This window comes from Theropithecus gelada, chromosome 7b (assembly GCF_003255815.1).
Source record: "Theropithecus gelada isolate Dixy chromosome 7b, Tgel_1.0, whole genome shotgun sequence".
Taxonomy (NCBI): domain Eukaryota; kingdom Metazoa; phylum Chordata; class Mammalia; order Primates; family Cercopithecidae; genus Theropithecus; species Theropithecus gelada.
In genome coordinates this window covers 38,468,089-38,489,634 of record NC_037675.1, presented here as the reverse complement: position 1 = coordinate 38,489,634, position 21,546 = coordinate 38,468,089, and the positions used below count along the sequence as shown (strand labels likewise).

Below are 21,546 nucleotides of genomic sequence, written 5' to 3'. Positions count from 1 at the left end.
TGTAGACAATGGGTTGATGGGTGCAGCAAACCACCATGGCATATGTACACCTGTGTAACAAACCTGCATGTTCTGCACATGTATCCCAGAACTTAAAGTATAATTAAAAAAACAAAAACAAAAACAAAAACTAGGCATGGTGGCAAGTGCCTGTAGTCCTAGCTACTCGGGAGGCTGAGGCAGGAGGATCACTTGAGCATGGGAGTTTGAAGCTGCAGTAAGCTATGATTGCGCCACTGCACTCCAGCCTAGGAAACAAAGCGAGACCCTGACTCAAAAATAACAAATTTTAAAAAGTACAACATCAACCCTTCACTGGTTTTGCAGCCTGATGGCTTGCCCTGAGATTTTTCAGACTTGCCAGGCCCCACAATTCTTTGAGCCAACTTCTTAAAACAAATCTTTTGCCCTATTTATATACAGTCTATTGATTCTCTTTCTCTGAAGACCCTGAATAATAAACATGTCATACTATAATCCTAAGGGTCCCACATTGCCAGATCTCCTAGATCTCATCTTGGCAATGAATTTAATATATTTTTTCCAATGATACGCAGACCAAACAAAGCATCCACGGAAAATATTTTAATTTATTTTTTCATTCTAAGAACAATGCTGCAATGAACACTGGATAATGATATTATTTCCTAAGTTTTTTTTAATTCCAAATTTTAAGAAAGGTAAAATCCAAACAAATGTTTCCAATGATAGTTTTCAAATATGAGCACTGTAGGTCTAAAAAAAAAGAATTTTTTTTTGGTAGGTGATATATTTGCTTTATTATATGGAGACCCCATTTTGACCCACACCCGTGTAAATAACTAACCTACATGCTAGACTAGGTTCATATCATCTCAAATCATTCATTCATTCACACATTTATCAATGACTTCTTCTTATATGCATTGCACACAAAAAAAACTGTGCAGGAGACACTTTACATCTGAAGAAACTTTCAATCTCGTGTTAAATTTGATTGTTTATTCATTTGTTGATATATATTTACTGAAGTCTTGCTATACATAAAGAACAGAAGCACTAGTAGGGGAATTAAGACACACATTCATAGAACTATTGGACAAGAAAGCATGAGGTATGTATTGCTAGAGAGCCACTGTGAATAACTATGATAGGAATTTTACATATTGAGATCACTTCTAAAGGACAAGATTAGAAAAGGATTAATAGAATAGCTGTTATTTAAATTATGATGCGAAGCCTCAATAAAAATGGGATAGGCAGAGATGGAGTAGTCCAGGAGGAAAAGATGACATATGTGAAAGCACTGAAGTGGGAAATTGTTGGGTGTGTCCATGAAATATTGAACAATCTATTTTGGAAGTGCACATAATAGTCAATTCAGTGTAACAAATACTTGTTGAGCACTTACTATGTGTGAAGCAATATGCCAGTGACACAAATATGAATGAAACTGGGAAGCAAAAAGATGATTGGTGAAATATTAAATTAGAAACAGGGCCAGGTGCGGTGGCTCACGCCTGTAATCCCAACACTTTGGGAGGCCGAGGTGGGCAGACCACGAGGTCAGGAGATCGATACCATCCTGGCTAACACGGTGAAACCCCGTTTCTACTAAAATACAAAAAAAAAAAAAAAATTAGCCAGGCATGGTGGCGGGTGCCTGTAGTCCCAGCTACTTGGGAGGTTGAGGCAGGAGAATGGCGTGAACCTGGGAGGCAGAGGTTGCAGTGAACCGAGATCACGCCACTGCACTCCAGCCTGGGCAACAGAGCGAGATTGTCTCAAAAACAAAACAAAACAAAACAAAACAAAACAGAGATGGCAGCAATATCAAGGAAGTTCATGAGTGTTACATTAAAGAGTTTGGATTTTATTATATATGTAATGTGGTATTGTTAAATACTATTGATGACTGAATGAGAGGGTGAAAATAAAGTTTCAGGAATCTTAAGAGAAGTAACGATGGAGAAGACAAGTAGACAAAGTAGCAAAAAAAGCTTGGTCATGAAATTATTCAGGTGTAGTCTAAGTAGGAAAAAGCAAAAGTGACAATGATTGCAAGGAAAAATCTAGCAAAAGTCGGTTAGAAGTTAAATTTAAGAAAGCGATGAATCAAAGATTACCTATGTAGGAGGCAACTGCCACCTGTGGACCTATAATAATAGTGATTCTGAGTGCCAAGACCAAGGGAAACACTGCACTTTTAAAATGTAACAAAATATAAAATTATATTTTTCTCAAGCTAATAGAAATAATGTTTAGAAACATCAAATTCCAGGACTTATAATTAGCAAGCCCATTCTAATACAAACTCTGGGTCCTTTGCTAGGCACAACCATTGAGTGACAAAATATTTTGTTAAATGCTCTTAAAAGGAGGGTGAGTCACTTTGTAGAATAACAACTAGCAGTTGAGAGCTATACATGTTGAAATTTAGTTTTATTCTTATAACTTACTGTGTTGAATAAGGTGCAGAAAATCATGAAAACTGATAATGCCAAAAAACGTCCTTCTGGATAGAAAGTTATAGAAGATTTAAATTTACTTCAGTAGCAATAACCTCTTTACTAATTTAATTGTCTTATATCTCAAGACAGCAAAAATTTGTAAGTGATTTTATAAATTACACTTAGTAATATATTTCCTTGGCACAGTGCTTTACAGTTTTCAAAAACATTCAGATATATCATCTCACTGGTTTTCGTATTAAGCAGGTCAGATATTATTGATGTTTACAGGTGAGGCAACCGACATTCAGAAGTTAAGTCACTTAGTAAATGCCATATTCTGTAAGTTGAGAGGAAGAAGAGACGAATGCTTAATAAATATAGTCCAAATCACTGGACATGTAGAAAATGTATACTTTAATTTTTTTTTTAACTGTTTTAATCTTATTTTTGTTTTACATTCCAGAGTCACCAATAAATATATACATAGTGACTTGAATAGTGAAGCCAGCTGTAAATTTTTAAATTTAAAGGCCCTGAAAATAGATATAACTTAATGGCATAAAAAGACTGTTTGACTCTAAATGTTACTAAATAAAAATTTAATCTACTTCATATAAAGGGGTAACAAATTTCATAAAATGTGAGAAGTAGAAAAAGCTTCTCACATCAAAATTAAAGAAACTGAAATCTAGCAAAGTTGAAACTTGTCTACAGTAATCAAAAAAAAAAAAATCTGATTAATGCCAAAGATGGAAGTGTAATTCAAGTCTTCTTGTGTTCTTTTTAATCACAGCTGTTGCAGTATGGTACCATAATGTAGCTCCATAAATAGTTAATTATTAGAGAAAACAGAGGTGTGACAAAAATTTTATGTCACTGGGTAGGCCAATTGATTAGAATATACAACTAATGAGGTCAGGATCAAGTGTTCAACCCCTCTCTTGATGAGGGATTTGCATTGAGAAAAATACTTCATGTATTTTTAGCTTCATGGCTATAGTTTGCATGCTATAATCACCAGTGACTTTTCTTACCAACTCGTAGTTCCAACCAAGAAAGCATATGGTTCAGTAAAAAACTATCACTACCATAAAAAAAAAAAAAAAAAAAACCTCACGGATTCTAGTGACAATCAGCAGTATTTCTCATTGTTAAGGATAGTATATACACAGACCAAAAAAAGTATATAAAGAGAACAGGACCCATACTGAATAAAATTTACTACAGTAGTACAGAAAAAAATAAAGAATTTTACTTTCTTTTTGAGTATATTTCATCTGGCCTCTATCTTTATGGTTTCTATGACTTTTAAATGTATACTACAAACCCAGTAAGTAGGGTTCATGTTTATCCCACTTTTCACTATGTTAAACACATAAGTATTTCATATAATTATTGTCAAAAATTACTAGTTCAATCATAGGAAACAAACTACCTTAAAAAGTGAAGCATTCTCTTCAACATTTATGTTCTAAAATGTCAAATTTACCATATTCTGAATGGCATTACAAATTCACACATGGAATCACACAAAATATAACAAAAATGTAAAGCACACTGACTATTGTTAATTATAATATGTATAATAAATCCTATACTACTGCCACCAAACGACAAGGTCTAATTCTTGTCTAAACACTTTAATTTACACTTTCTTTAAGTGAAAGGAAATATAAGGAAGCACTATAAAATCAGCAAACATTGAAACAGGCATTCCCTCAATTAGAAAAGAATTTGTTATTATTATGTCTCCTGAACGTAGGAATGCAGCACTACAGGTTTATAACAACAGGAAAAAAATCATTACTAAATACAAATCTAATCCCTAAAAGTTTAAGATTCTTTCTTGATGGAACTGTCTAGATTTGATTAACGAAGGTGTTGCAAATGAATTTAGCATTTGCTATAGCAATCAGGAGGTACTAATATTTAATAATAGCACTTTTATAATATATGGAATTTATTTTAAATCTTGATATTGTTATTCCTCTCCTGCTATCTTTTCTGTTTTAATGCAAAAGAGCTATCAGCTACAGTGGTAAGTTTATTATCTCTACCGTCCCATCTCACTGGCCACTCCTCCTAACTGCTGAAAGAAACAAAAGGCCAAGGCTTCATTTTCTTAGCACTCAAAATATTCTAAAACTCAAAGGAAACAAACAGAATAAAGAAACTCATAAACCTGTATTTCCAAATTTCCATTTTCCTTATTTCCATACAAGGGAATGGAATATTTTTACCAGCAGTAGCTCTTACACTAAACTCAGAGAAAAAAAAAAAAAATGCCAGTATCACTAATTAGTAAAGAAGGAAAAAACTGGGGAGACAGAGTCTCACTCTGTTTCCCAGACTGGAATACACTGGTGTGATCTCCACCCACGGCAACCTCTGCCTCTTGTGATCAAGTGATCCTCCCACCTCAGTGATACTCCCACCTCAGCCTCCCAAGTAGCTGGGATTACAGGAACATGTCATGCCTTGCTAATTTTTGTATTTTTTGTAGAGACGGGGTTTGGTCATGTTGCCCAGGCTGGTTTTGAACTCCTGGACTCAAGCGATCCGCCATCCTCCCAAAGTGCTGGGATTACAGGCGTGAGCCACCATGTCCAGCCACTAATTAGTAAAATCAAAGGAAAGGTAGAAGGAAAGCCATCATCATATTTTAATCTGCCCCAAAAACGAAGAGCTGATCATACATCCTCCATTGTTTTGGCTGTTGGAGAGTTGAGAGTCAGAGTTGAAGCTTTCTCTTTTGCTGCTTCACAGTATACATGCCGGCTGTATTCTGACTCACTCCTGGCTCTAGCTACCGGTTCTAATCCTATATTTTCCTACCCTTATTTTTTCTTAAATATTGGTAAATAACTTTCTCTGACAGTATACATGTATAAATGTATATGTAAATGTAAACTGATTTGGATGGTTGAAAGTATTGCTTGCCAGACATAATCCGTTATCTATGAGTTCTATCTATCTATTTAATCTATCTGAAAATTACGGAGTTAGTTTTAGGTTCCTTCACATTAAAAAGGAACCTTTTCATTTCTTCTATAACATAAGAAAATTAGTAGAGAAACCTAATATCTCTATCAATTAGTTGTGTTTGACATACAGATAAGTAAGCATCATTTACTAGGTGTGGAAGAAATACTGTTTACTTTAATTTAAATCAAATTAAAATAGACTTTCAGCTTGCAGGAAACTTAAGCTTGGTTTTTTGGTAATTTCCTCCCCCTTCCTAGAGTTGTACATCACAGGAATCTTTTACTGATCCCATTTAAAATAAATTTCTGTATATCCTCACAGAGTGTGCTCTGTACCTTTAAAAAATGTGTAGTAAAATGACAACATAAAATTTACTATTTTAACCATTTTATCTGTACAACTTACTGGCAGTAAGTACACTGACAATATTGTACAATTATCACCATTATTCATTTCCACAACTTTTCATCATCCCACTCTGTGTACATCATGTAATTCCCCACTCTTATAACTCCCTATTCCCTTTCTTCAACTCTGGGTAACCTCTATTTTATTTTCTGTCTCTGTGAATTTGCCTATTTTAAGTACCTCATATAAGTGGAATCATACAATCTTTGTCTTTCTTATCTGATTTATTTCACTTAGCATAATGTCTTTAGGTTTGTCCATGTTGCAGCATATATCAGAATTTCATTTGTTTTTGAATAATGAATAGTTGGATAATATTCCATTCTCTGTATATACCACATTTTCTTTATTCATCTGCAGAGGGACACTTGGGTGGTTTCTACCTTTTGGTTAATATGAACAATGCTTTCATAAACACTGGTGTACAGTAACTGCTTGTCCTTACTTTCAATTCTTTTGAGTATATACCTAGGAGTGGGCTTGCTAGATCATATGGTAATTCTATGTTTGACCTCTGAGGGACCACTAAATTGTATGCTACAGTGACTGCATCAATTTACATTCCCATCAGCAAAGCAGGAAAGTTCTCTGTATCTTTTTGTTTTAGGGGAAACATGGAATCTCCCTGGAAGATGTAACTTCCCTTACATTTTTGAGTGGATACCAAACATTCTTCCATGCATCACACATTGTGCAGGTCTCTTCTTATGATATATCTAGTGATATGCCACTCTTCATTCAATAGGTAGGATTTATCTGTTTTTGCATCATGCTCAGAACTGAGTGCTTCACTTCATTTAAGCATTTCACTTAAATAGTAACATTCCGCTTTCTGATTTCAATCTCCTGTCTCTTCAGCTCTTGAATTATATATATATTTGTGTGTGTGTGTGTATGTGTATGTGTATGTGTGTGTGTGTGTGTGTGTGCGCGTGTGTGTGTGTGTATGTGTATATATATATATATATATATATATATATATATATATATAATTTCTGACAGAGTTTCACTCTTGTTGCCCATGCTGGAGTGCAATGGTGCAATCTTGACTCACTGCAACCTCCACCTCCCAGGTTCAAGCGATTCTCCTACCTCAGCCTCCTGAGTAGCTGGGATTACAGGCATCCGCCCCTACGCCTGGATAATTTTTTGTATTTTTAGTAGAGACAGGGTTTCGCCATGTTGGCCAGGGTGGTCTCGAATTCCTGACCTCAGGTGATCTGCCCAACCTCTCATGTTCAGAAGCCAACACTGACCCCTACTTTATGCAGGGGGTGGGGGGGTGTGGCTAATACTAATTGTGGCCTCAAATTTAGTAATACAGCTATTCTTAACTCCTTTACTCCTGTCTCTGATCACAATTTGGCCAGCTTCTTTTTCAAGGTGAACTTTTCTGCAGATACTCTAAATTCCAACTCTTCCTACTTCCTCTGGAATCCTGCTCTATAAGAATTCTTTCTTTTGGCTTCTTCAAATTAGCCATAAATATACTCAAGTATTTGCTATTTTTCAAAAACAAAAATCCTTAACCTACGTTTCCTCTCTTCTCAATTATCACAACCACCTTTCTTACTCAAGTTTCTTCAAGGACTGCTCTATTGTCCAAATTGCTATGCTTCTTTACCTCCTAATTACTCTTCAATTCACAGAAAACTGATGTCTATATCTAATACTCTATTGATTAAACTACTCTGTGGAAGTCACTAATGGCCACTGAATTTCCAATGTAAAGGATACCTTTGGTCCTTATCAGAGTTAACCACTTAGTAACATTTGACTCTTTTTTCCTTTGGGAAATCTTCTCTAGTTTCAGTGATATATTTTTTGGTCCTACTCATACCTCACTGATCTTTTGTTTTAAAAAGAAATATATCTTAACACTGGTTGATCAATAACAATAAACCAAACACTGTGCTCAGAGCTGAACACACTTAAAACAACCCTATAAGTAGGTACTATTACTCTCATTTTAAAGAAAGAAAAGGAGTTTGGTGAGGTTCATTTATACACGACCACACATGGCATGACTGTCTAATTGCAAATCCCAGTGGCTTTATTACATCACCAGAAATATTTTTTAAGTAGCAGTGAGAAAAGTAGTTGTGAAGCATATCTTTGAACCAATAATTACCAACCTCTATTTAGAAGAGATCATATAATCCTACTAGACTCATGTAGATTTTAAAGAGTATTTGAAAAACAAGAATTTTAGCCTTATGATTTTCAAAAATGATTCAATCATCTTTCACAATTTGGCAGAGAAGGAGCTTCAGGAACTGGCATCAAGGTTTGCTTGTTAGGAATTAATGTCAGTTCATGCAACATTATCATATACCTCTCGGAATTCTCTGACACTGTCACTTCATCAACAGAGCACCCACTGTCCTGTCCCATAAATGCTACTGGAGAATGTTCCATAAAAATCCTCTCCATCAATAGGGTGAATCTACTACTTACCACATTGCAATGTCCATGGTCAAGGCACAAATCATATGGTATTCATGTGTTAATAACTGGTTTAATATCTGCCTCTTTTTTACTTTACCAATAAGAGACCCTAATTTAATGGAGCTAACTGAAATATGCATATAGAACATCAGCTCTCAAACTTGGCTGCACACAGGAATTTTCTAGAGAGCTTTAAAAAGACACTGATGTAATCAGCATGCAGTGGGCTAAGCGTCAGAATTTTTAGAGACCATCAGATTATTCTAATAGCAGCTACAGTTGAGAGTCATCGGTGTAAAAGACAGGTGAAAGAGTGTAATATTCATTTTATAGTCCAAAATAAAGTAGGTTGGTAGTACGTATTCATTCACCATCAGGGTTTTGCTTACCTGTATGCCCACTTATAGATACTAATTCTAATTGCAAAAGCAAATGATTCCCAACAGTCAGTGACCAACCAAACATACTTGATGTTTGATAACTGCATTTGTTTCCAAGGACAGCCATAACAAAGTACCACAAACTGGGTGGTACTGTTAAAACAACAGATATTTAATGTCACATAGTTCTGGAAACTACAGAAGTCTGGAATCAGGTGTCAGCTGGGCTATGTTCTTTCTGACAACTGTAAAGGAGAGTCCTTCCTTGCCTCTTCTAGTGTTTGGTGTTTGCCAGCAATTGCCTGGCTTGTGGATACATGGCAGTCTTCTCCCAATGTGTCTTCAGATTGTCTTCCCTCTGTGCATGTCTGTCTCTGTGTCCAAAATTTCCCCTTTTTATAGGGACACCAGTAGTAGTGGATTAGAGCCCACCCTACTGACTTTATTTTAACTTGATTACCTCTGTACAAACCCTATTTCAAAATAAAATCACATTCTGAGATAGCAGGGGTTAGGACATCAGCATAACCCTTTTGGGGGGCATAATTCAACTCATAACAGTAGCCAACTACTACAGATGTTACTAACATTGCTCCAAAGCAGGAGGGCTTAACCTGGGGATGGGAAAGAATTACACCTTTATTTTCACCAACTCTCATGGAACTACAGTATTTCCTACAATTATGAACATGAGCAAGAAATTGCAGTAGTACTATCAGTGGTTCTTGAGAGTTTGCACCCATAGAAATCACTGGTATTTTCATGTCACATTTCAGCATTTGCAGTTATCCAAAAATACCACTTACAGTCATCACTGGCTTGAAAGTAAAGTTGTTAATGGACTTACTGCTAGATCTAGTTATTTTATCCATTAATAATGATGCATGTATATCATGATATATCATGACACAATATTTTCTTAACTGTATTTCAATTAAACATTTTGATTTAATTGCATTTTATGCATTTTAACTTTATTCTCAGAAAAGGTCTAAATTAAAACAAAAATCTTTCAAAAAGTTAACAGCCCCCTTAGTGAATTTCTACATTTCAGACTTGAGGATATTTTTAAATTTAGTAATGAAAGAATATACATAGCATTGTACATCGGTGTCTTTTTTCAATGTTACCTACCATGATCCACTGTAAGAATATATGTTTTACACATAACCCAATACACAATCTTTTCTCTGTTTCTCACATACAAACCTGCAACAAAAGTTTACCGTTACTATAAGAGATGCATTCTGACATTTCTATTCATTTTCATTAAAAAATACCTACCTTATTAATGTTACAGGAGTAGTTTTGAATACTCCTGTAACATAAATTAATAACTCTATCATATTAAAAAACATGAAAGATTATTATTATTGCTATGCATGTGCTGTTTTAAAAATATATATTTAAATATATATTACATTTATATGTATAAATATAAATATATGTATATTTTACATTTACAATTGTTTTAGAGGTGGTATTTAGATGGACAAATAGCTCAACAGCTATCCAGGCTTCATTTAGACAACTGGTAATGGATTATGTAAATTTCATAGTTATGATGAGAGTGGAAATTTAAACTTGACCAAATATAGGAAAGAGAAGAGGTAGAATAAGAAATATTGTAAGCCTGAATCTTTTTTTAGTTATAAAAATGCTTTAAGTGCATAATATTTAATTTCATTGAGGTATTTCCTTATTCACTATTGTAAAATCAGGTAGAAACATTTCCCAAACTAACAATATTTACTTAACCCCAGGCTGAAAAGAATTTTACCTGTAGTAAACTCGAAGGGTCTGGATTTCCTCTTCCAGTTTTTTGTACTGTTGAACTGCAGTTTCTCTGGCTTGTTGCATAGATAACAACTTTGCCTGCAAGCAATTAATATTTTAAGAAATTCAGTATTCATTTTAGTGTGATAAAATAGAGTACTACAGTAAGAACAGTAGTCTTAAATTACTGACAGTTAAAAAAAAAAAAAAACACCTATGAATGTTTTCAGTAGTCTCATAAGTTACCAGAAAATAGTCTAAAGGCATTAATAATACAAATACTAAAAACTTGAACATATTAAATTTAGCAACCTTGCTCATTACTAAACTTCAACCTTATTTATCTGTATCATCAGATATATCCCCTTCTGCAATGTTTACCTTTATACAGAGAATTCAGAAAGTGGAACATGGGTTTCAGAGCAATATCTACAGTAGAGATAAGTACAATGTGTGTTTCACATACAAATTTAATGTGGCTCCACTGCCTGATCATACTAGATTTTCTTTTAACTTTATTAACAGTAAAACTCAGAAAATTCTAAATATGTTGTCAAGCTATCTTTCATACTGAATGTGAAAAAAATACAGCAGGCTACAAACTGATTCTTACAGTTATGACTTAACCTTTTCAATTCCTTCTCTGTGGGAAAAAAACAAATTCTGAAAGGGGAGAATGGCAGCAACCCTAAATGCTAGTGATACTTTATTAAAGGGGCATTATTGTTCCATCCTGCTGTAATATTTCAGTTTTAAAGAACGGGTAATCAGTTTTTTTCAATGAGGTTCAACATAGTAATTTAAAAAGAATTTGCCACCCTCCCACCATCATTCCCATTGGATTTCAAACAACACCAAAAACAGTTTTCAACATAACTGAAAATCTGGCACTGGTAAGTCAGATTTTAGTATTGTTTATTCAAAGTTAAATTTTCATAAAATGGTTATCTTTCACTTTAAGTGGTGTTTGAAAGGTAACACAGAGCAAATTGTTGTCACAAACCTCACAAAGTAGGAAAACCACCAACAATTAAAAAGTAATAGAAGTTTGGAGCCACAGGTTCAGAATTTTGCTGAATTCATATAATTTCACTGGAATTGTTTTATTGTGTAAGAAGTCATATGAAAAATTGTAAAATCCTGATTATAGGAAAATTAATCAATGTAATAAAAGTGAACTTTACAGAGTGCCACTTTTCTATTTTAATAATAGATAATTTTAAAAACATGCAGCAGTTGGGACCTTTGCATATAAGTTTTAGCATTAAGATTAATTTGTTCTCTGAACTGGTAAATTCTATCCAAGTGTTACCTTCTAGCTAAATTTAAGATGTTTGAAAGCTTGCTTTAACATGCCATAGTCCATAATTAGAGACAAAACATTCTAAAAAATTAGGGAAAAGCATCTAAAGTAAAAATAGATGGCTGATTCTTAATGTCAAAGAATGAAAGCTTTTCCAATTTTCAGTATACCATAAAATGTGATTAAAATGGTAACTTGGAAGACACAGATACCCACTGTGACCAATGGCAGGTCAAAAAGAATCACACATATCACATTCAACTCTAAAAACTTCAGACTTCAGACGTGCATTTAAGGAATATCAAATACTGAATAGGTAATAGAGATTTTACTAAATAAATACGTGCCAGTGCTACATATATACAAATGCTGAAATAAAATGATTGTTTTGAAGTCTTTTACTTGGTACCTGTGCACAGAAACCAAAACCAAAACCAACCAACAAAACGAAAATTATTGTAGGAAAACACTAAAATGTAGTTTTTGCCTAGAATTTTTCATAATGAAAATGGGATTGTGATAAGTTTAAATTCCCATGCTTAAGGTATTATTTAAAATTTCACTTTCTCCTCCCACATTTAGTTGACTATGAAGACTTGGTGTTGTTTTATAACAGTTCACTCAATTTCTTAATTCCCAGCATCTAATTTTCTTCCTAGGCCCTAGTGATTATGTTCAAAGCTACTATAAACTTTCTGGCTTTACACTATCCTTACTTTATCAGATATATGCTTATCTGGCAGCATTTCTTTTTTGGGAAATACCTTACCCTAGGCTACAGTGATCTTGTTCAGTCTCTGTGGCTAGAGTGAATTTCATCCCCCATCACCTCAGGTATAAGATCCAGGTTGTGGCCGGGCGCGGTGGCTCAAGCCTGTAATCCCAGCACTTTGGGAGGCCGAGGCGGGCGGATCACGAGGTCAGGAGATCGAGACCATCCTGGCTAACACGGTGAAACCCCGTCTCTACTTAAAAAATACAAAAAAAACTAGCCGGGCGTGGTGGCGGCGCCTGTAGTCCCAGCTACTCGGGAGGCTGAGGCAGGAGAATGGCGTGAACCCGGGAGGCGGAGCTTGCAGTGAGCTGAGATCCGGCCACTGCACTCCAGCCCGGGTGACAGAGCGAGACTCCGTCTCAAAAAAAAAAATAAAAATAAAAATAAATAAAAAAAATAAGATCCAGGTTGTCTAATTGAAGTACTGCATCCCACTAGCCCCAGAAGAAAATCGAGTCCTGACGATACCATTTCTACTCTTGGATTCACATATGCCAGAAAACAGATCCAGATCTGCTTCCTGGACTTCCAGGATAGATAAAATCCTTTGTTGGGGGGTAAGTTGGAGGGTGACTTAGGCTAGTTTGAGTTGGGTATCTGTTGCATGCATTGTTGAAACACTCAACCAATTTAAATGTGCTATTTACTTCCATAGTATTTCCTAGATTGATATTTATATCATATAATCCTATCATACTATAGATCAAAAATAAATGTCATATCAAAAATATCAAGGAAATAACAAACAAGATATTTTTCCTGTCTTTCTTTCTGGCATCCTATTCCCATATTTCTGACAATTACTTTTATAAAAACTGCATGCATTCATTTATGTGTATACTTGCAAAAATAAATGCAAGCATTAAACAAAAACTAGCAAAACTCAATGTAAGAGAATATGCAATATAAAGTAAATCCCCCACCTCCTACCCTCAGTACTACAAATCCCTTCTCCTGAGATTACTAGTTATCTGTCTGTTGTACCTTCTTTCAGAGATAGTTCGTACATATATAAGCATATATAGATACTTGCAAATAAATTATCCCTATTTACAAAATTGACAGCGCTTTATACACACTGTTATACACACCTTGCTTTAATTTTTTTTCCCCAAAATTGCTATTTTGCTTCACAAAAAAAAAAAAAAAAAAAAAAAAAAAATTCAGCCAGGTACAGTGGCTTATGCCTATATGGTAGCTCATGCCTCATTTCCCAGTGCTTTGGGAAGCTAAGGTGGGAGGATTACTTCAGCCCAGGAGGTTGAGACCAGCCTGGGCAACATAGCAAGACTTCGTCTCTACAAAAATTTTAAAAATTAGCTGGGTGTGGTGGCATGCACCTATAGTCCCAGCTACTCAGAAGGCTGGGGCAGGAGGATTGCTTGAGACCAGGAATTCAAGGCTTCAGTGAGCTAGGATCGCACCACTGCACTCCAGCCTGGTCAACAAAGTGAGACCCTGTTTCTAAAAAAGAAAAAAAAAATCCCTACCCCATTCCACGTATCACACTCATCAGTCACATCCCTTTCTTCCTTCCTAGCCCCAAAGAAAAACACTTTTATAAATTTGGGTTCATTATTTACAAGAATAGTTTATACTTTTAACATAGTATAAACATTTTACACAAGTATAACACTTTTTCTTCTTATAGTCATATTTTAGGTAAAATTTTATCAAAGTAAACATATATGCAAGTAAGTACACACATGGACTTTTCAATATCAGACTTATTGAGTCATAATTTATACAAGGTAAAGATTTACCCATTTTCACTACATAGTTCTGTAAATTTTGACAAAGTTATCCAGGCTTGACACAGAATATTCTTGTTACCCCCAAATGGTCCTTGTGCAACACTGGAGTCAATGCCTTCTTTTCACACCCAGCCTCTGGCAATCAGTGATGTGATTTTTGTCCCTATAGTTTTTCCTTTTTAGGAAAGTCATATAAATGGAATCATACAGTATGCAGTCTTTTGAGTCTAGCTTCTTTTACCTAAACATAATTTTTTGAGATTCATCCACATTATTTCATGTATTGGTAGTTTATTCTTTTATATCACTGAGTAGTATTCAATTGTATGAATGTCTCACAAACTGTATATCCACTTACCTGTTAGACATTTGGCTGATTTCTAGTTCTTTGGCAATTACTAATAAAGCTGCTGTAAATATCTATATATAGGTCATTTCTGTGGAAATATAACTTTGTTTCTCTTGGGTAAATACCTAAGAGTGAAATTGCTGAGTCCTGTGGTAAGTGTGTATTTACACTTTATACATCTATATATCTACATATAGATATATAAAGTTATATATAAATAAACATATACTTTATTTAAAAACTCCCAAACTTTCTGTCTATAATGATATCACTTTAAAGCATCCATGCTTAACTATAAATCAATGCCACTTTTTGACCACCTACTATGAGTTAGGCATTCTTTCAAGTGTTTAAAATACATTACTATAGTCTATTCTCATAACCAACCTATGAGGTAGTTCCTATTATCCCTATTTTGCAAGATATAAAACATAGGTTTATAAAGCTTAAGTAATTTCTAATTATAACAGAGCTAGTAAACTCAAATAGAAATTCAGACCTGTTTGTTCCAAAATACATATTTTCTTTTTACACCACTGTACACATTATATATAAATTACTTAATTCCAGGCGTCACAATGGAATCAAACGATGATTTGATAACAGAGTTAATGACAATAATGAAAATTCATAGAATAATCAGAGTGTATTTTATTATACCTTCCGTGACTGAAAAATGGGTTGGTTAAGTAATGTTAAGCTAGTCTTATAGTTACCTATCTTGATATCAGTCTTGACTAATGCCATCTAAATCGGACAGCCATTCGTACTGGCACTGTATCAGAAATGAACTACACTGTTTCATTAGAGTTTAATTTAGTAATTCAGAATGACAAAGAAAAGACTCCACTGTTCACATCACTAAGCACTATTCTTAACCACTATTGTGGATAAACCACTTTTATCTCTCCTTGAGATCTTGTTATGTTTGGTTTAAATGTGTTTTTAATAGTTATAGTCTGATACAGTTAAGCCTTATTTTGGTAACTTCAAGACCATGAATAGAAATTGGTTTTTATCTTAGAACAGAGACATTTGATGTTATGTGTGATATCTGCTAAATAAAGAAGCATACAGTACAAATTAAATCACAGAAGCAAATAATTTTAGACTTGGAAAGGATCTCAGAGGTAATACGGAACCTTAGTTTTATAGAGGAGGAAATTGTTGCTAATACGACATGTTCAGGGAAACATTTGAAAATTGTGCAAGGTTTCATAGCTGGTTAGAAAGGAAGTTGGAACTAACAAGTATTCAGAAAACGTTGCTTATTTTACCATACAAGACCACATTTCAATATCGTATAATTTAATATGTGTGTTAGTTATTTTAATAGAGTTATTTCCAGAGTAACCATAAATATATATGATTGAGCTAGCACTATTAAACACATCCATAAAATATATAATGGTATATCTTCAAACAATACATCAAGTTAGACAATTGTTCAAAGAACATGACTATAGACCTACCAGGATTTTAATTTTTAACCTCAGAAGAAGGTTAAGAATCTAGTAGAAAAGAAACATAACTAAATAACTTGTGTAAGGATACCCAAAAAGTTAAAAGCTGTTTTCACAAGGATAAAAATGACCAGGTTTCAATTAAACCTCCACTTCACAGGAAGGCTTGGATTGCTTACCATTGTGTATTACCATAGTGTATTGTTCCCTACAGCTGATTCCTTAGAGGTTGTTCTATCTTGTCCTGATGTCATGTCTCTCTGTTTATCAGACCAGAGATAATGAGGTTCCTCAGTCAAAAGTAGTCATATATACACTGTCGAGTGATCTATGAGATAGTCTGACATGACAAGAAAAGAGTTTGTGGTGGAAGCAGAACTCAGAACATTCACAGGCAGAAACTGATTCATGGGCAGTGAGCAGAAGCCATGGAGGAGAGAAAGGCAGGGGAGAGAGACGTATGCCAGAAAGACAGTGCAGCCATGGTGATTAAAAGCATAGTCTACGGAACCAGAAAGGCTGGGGTCACATCCTGGCTTCACCACTTACAAACTGTCCTATCTTGGCAAGTTAGCAAATCTTTATATGCCTCAATTTCCTCACCTACAAAGTGGAGTAACTGCACTTTATATCTTAGAGGGCTGATGTTAGGAAGAACTAAGTTAAAATCTGTAAAACACAACAGTGCCTGGGACATAGTAAATGCTTTAATAAGTGAACTAGCTGGATCACTCAGCAGATGAAGAAGCAGGAGATGTGCTGCAAAACAAGAAAATAAAATCTAGTGTAGATCTGGCTGGTACCATGAAAACCTTTCCACATAATGAAAGATGTCCGAGTCCCTGAGAGGTCTTGCTGTTTACAGTCTTCCTCATGATTCTATCTTCACCAGAAAGTCTTTGTTGACCAAGGTAAGTAGGAGAGTTTTCTTGTTCTTTGTCACAGATCATGTAATTTTCCTTCCCAACAAAATTAGTACAGTCACATACAGAATAATAATGCTTTGGTCAACAACGGACCACATATATGACTATAGTTCCATAAAAATATAACACTATATTTTTACTGTACTTTTCCTATGTATAGATATGTTTAGATACATAAATACTTGCTGTTGTGGCACAGCTGAATATGTTGTACAGGTTTGTAGCCCAGGAGCAATAGGCTATACCATATAACCTAGGTAGGCTATACTACCTAGGTTTGTAGTAGGCTATACTACCGAGGTTTGTGTAAATACACTCTATTATGCCCATACAATGATGAAATCACCTAAGGATACATACAGTGGATCCCCACTGTAAATGACGCATGACTGTATACAAAATGTTGTATTCCTCAAGAATGCCGTTTTACTATGTGTCACAGGATTTCAGTGATCACCTGTGAAAAGAGAATACATTTTAAAGACTTGATTTTAATGGATATTTTTTATTAAGTATAGTTTAAGTTGGATTCTCTTTATCATGAACACTAATACCAGAATTTATAATACTTTAAATATGTATAGTGATGTGTGATGTATAAGACTTGCACTATATTATCTAATTTGAGATAGTAGGAGCTTGAATACTTTCATTGAATGAATGCTATTTCTACCGTTTCAGAAGAGAGGAAAATGAGAGAGAGATTATTAACTACGCAGATTGTCTGTTAATGAGGGGGCAAATTCTGGTCTTCTTTCAAGTCCTAACAATATGGTACTACAGTTATACATAGACACAGCAAAATAGGAAGACATGCCAGACACTATTCTAAGTGCATTCTATATTCATATATCATTTCTCACAAGATGTTGTATAGTAGCTACTATTACTATTCTATTATAAAGATGAGGAAAATGTTACATCACTTACTTGTCAGCCAGTTAATCAATGGTGGAGCAAGGGTTTGAACTCAGGAATTATGGCCCAAGTTTCTCCTTTTAACTGCTATGTTATAAATACTAGGCAAAACTTGGTGCTTTAAAAAAAATCTGTGCTAATTTTTATCAATGAATTATATTACCTAATTTGATTTAAATAAATTGGTATAAGAATTACTTTTTTGGCCGGGCGCGGTGGCTCAAGCCTGTAATCCCAGCACTTTGGGAGGCCGAGACGGGCGGATCACGAGGTCAGGAGATCGAGACCATCCTGGCTAACACAGTGAAACCCCGTCTCTACTAAAAATACAAAAAACTAGCGGGGCGAGGCGGCGGGCGCCTGTAGTCCGAGCTACTCCGGAGGCTGAGGCAGGAGAATGGCGCAAACCCGGGAGGCGGAGCTTGCAGTGAGCTGAGATCCGGCCACTGCACTCCAGCCCGGGCTACAGAGCAAGACTCCGTCTCAAAAAAAAAAAAAAAAAAAAAAAAAAAAAAGAATTACTTTTTTAAACATAACTCATACAGTTTAAGATGCCATCCAAGACTTTCTTGGAGGCACATATATAGTTTTTGGATGTTAGTCCATTTAATGACAAAAGGTCATCTGTGGTGTTTCCCTCAACTTTACAGACACCTGGCAAAAAAGTAGTATTACCATTCTCAGAAATATTAGTAATAGTATATAATCTATTTTTAAGGAATAATGATGAGGAGGATTTCTCTCTACTGCAATAACTAACTCCCAAAGAAGCCTATTCTATTTTGGGGGCGGGGTGGCACAAGCTTCCAGGCATTTATCCATTTACACACATGCAGGTAAGGTAGAGGAAAAAAAATCTCTCTCTACTGGATCTAGCAATGATTCAGCAAGTGTTCTTCTGCCTGTTTTGCAAGTGTGTTTTTAAGACACTATTCTTAGTCAACTAGCCTGAGTTCCACTCTGTGCTTGTTTCCTAGTACTTGGCTTAATCTTGAATCCAGACCTCTGCCTGTTTACTTGGATTTGGTTTCTGCCTAAATTTATACCCTCCAAAGTATTGTATCACTTTGGCTTTTTCAAAACACTAAATACTAAGATACAGAGGCATAAACATGTAATTGTGCTTCTATATCAACAAAAACAAAGAAGAAACCTTGAAGCAGTGAAAGATAAATGATTCATTATTTAAAAGGGATTCTCCATAAGATTAACAGTGAATTTCTTATAAGAAACCATGGAGGCCAGGGGTAGTAAGATGGAATATTCCAAGTAATGAAAGAAAAGACATGAAGAGATATTTCACAAGGGAAGACATCTACATGGCTGACAAACATGATACACATGCTCAACATCACTAGTTTTCCGGGACATAAGATTTAAATCCCAATATGCTGTCATTTCATCCACAACTGAAGAGGTAAAATTACAATGACTAACAATAGTAGGATATACTGGCTACGATGTGAAATTACTAGAAATCTCTCACATTTTTGGTGGGTGTATAAATTAGTTCCATGCTTTTAGGAAACGTTTGGACTACTGATCATGGATGGCCTATTATGAAAATATGTCATTCACTAAATTGGGAGAAGTCAACTTGTCTTTTCATGTGTATTATGGGTATTATTAAAGATTATGTCAGATTTGATTTTTAATAAAGTCATTAAAATTATAGGTTAATAATCCTTTATTCACAATACAAAAACCCCAACATTTCTGAAAACAAAAAAGAACTTTAAAAAAATTTTTGGCACTGAAATCAATTCATGTTAAACCTAGGTAAACTGATGTAAAGCTATTTATGGTCTTCCTTTATCTCACTAATTGTAAATATTTACATTTTGTTGCAGAAATACTGGGTTTGGTTAGTTTTTAACTTATATTTGACTCCCCCGCATTGTTGCAGGCCTTTGAAAGCCCGTAGCCTTGAGGCACTATGTTTATGGGATAAAACAGCCTAGTAAAAAAGCCTTTTAAACTAAGGTGTTTTAGGAACTGCCTTGTTTCCCAATCCCTCACTCCAACCAGATGTTGTTACTTGATCCTACCTGTGGTCTCATGCCCACATGTAATCTGGGAGGAGTTCTTATTTTGGGCATAATAGGCAGAATAATGTCTCCCAAAGAGGCCACATCCTATTCCCCAGAACCTGTGAATATGTTAGGTTATATGAAAAGAGGAGAATTAAGGTTACAGGTGGAATTAAAGTTGCTAATCAGGTGACCTTGAGATGAAGATTATCCTGGATTATCTGGGTAAGCCCAATGTAGTCACAGGTATCCTTTTAAGTGACTAAGAATAGAACCAGAGAGATAGCAGTGTAGGAAAGATTAAACTGGCCATTGCTGACCTTGAAGATGAAAGGGGGCCACAAGCCAAGGAACATGGATAGCTTCTAGAAGCTGGAAAACTTGAAACAACTTTAGGCGTATCTTCTCATTTTCTTTATGGAGTTCTTTTTTTGCTATTGCTATTTGTTTCAATATTTATATTAACATTTATATTTAAATGATTAATACTATTAAGATACATTAATGCTTATATTCCTTTTTAAACTATGAGCTCCTTGAGAGTTGGAACTATACACATATGCATGCTTTTATACATGGTACAAATAAAGATGTGTATTAAATATTTGATAATATTTAAATTAGCATAAACCATTCATGCTGGCATTTAAGGCCTTCCACAATGTGGCATTGAACTCTCTTTTATTCCTTCACATTCACTTTAGCCAAGGATCTGCCGTAAATTCTGCCTAATTGTAATATTCCCTCCATCTAGAACACCAAATCTATGCCATGCTATCAAATCTACATCAATCCTTCAAGGCCCATTTTAATTATTACTTCTTACATAAAGTCCTTTCTTGATTATCTTCCCCACTCCAGAAACTTTTTCACCTGCAAAATCCTTAGTAATATTTTTTAAATTTTATTTTGTTTTACATGAATGTTTTATTGAAGTATAATATACAAAAAAAAATGTTCAGGGCTCAATGAATTTTCATAAAGTGAACACACGTGTTTAACAAGAAAACTATACAAACAAATATAATTATTTCCATCACCCTCAAACATCCTCATGCCTCTACCTAATCTTTACCTTCCCTAAAGGTAACCATCATCTTGACTTCTACTATCATAGATCAGTAGTGCCTGTTATTGAACTTTATATCAATAGAATAATATATATTCTTTTCTGTTTTTTTTCTCAACATTAATCTTGTGAGATTAATCCACATTGTTTCTTGTTCCTTATTGTATACAATTATAACTGCTGTATAGTATATAATGAGCATAAATATACCACTGTTTATTTATCTATTCCATTCCAGTGATAAACCTTTGGGTTGTTTTTGCCTTAGTGATTTTTAAAGCCTTTTTTTTTTTTTATGACAGCTATCTCAACCTATCTTACATCACAGTTATTTACATACATACATATCAAGGTAGGGACTACATAGTCGTCCCAAAACATGAATGCCGTGCTCAGCACATACCAGATACTTGGTAGATACTGTTGAAGTATAGTATTACATATTATGATGCCACAATTAAAACAGATTAGTATTTCACATTTCCAAAGAGCTTCCACATTCATTTGAGATGATAGTAGGTAATACCATG

At 34.7% G+C, this 21,546-nt stretch overlaps 1 protein-coding gene across 2 annotated transcripts in view; it reads right to left on the bottom strand.

Annotated features, from left to right (window-relative positions):
* MIPOL1 (mirror-image polydactyly 1) overlaps positions 1-21,546 on the bottom strand; it is a 401,247-nt gene that overhangs the window by 154,375 nt on the left and 225,326 nt on the right. For both annotated transcript variants that reach the window (XM_025392166.1, XM_025392167.1), the window contains exon 12: positions 10,434-10,528. In XM_025392166.1, coding sequence (XP_025247951.1) covers positions 10,434-10,528 — 95 coding nt within the window. The remainder of the gene's footprint in view (positions 1-10,433; positions 10,529-21,546) is intronic.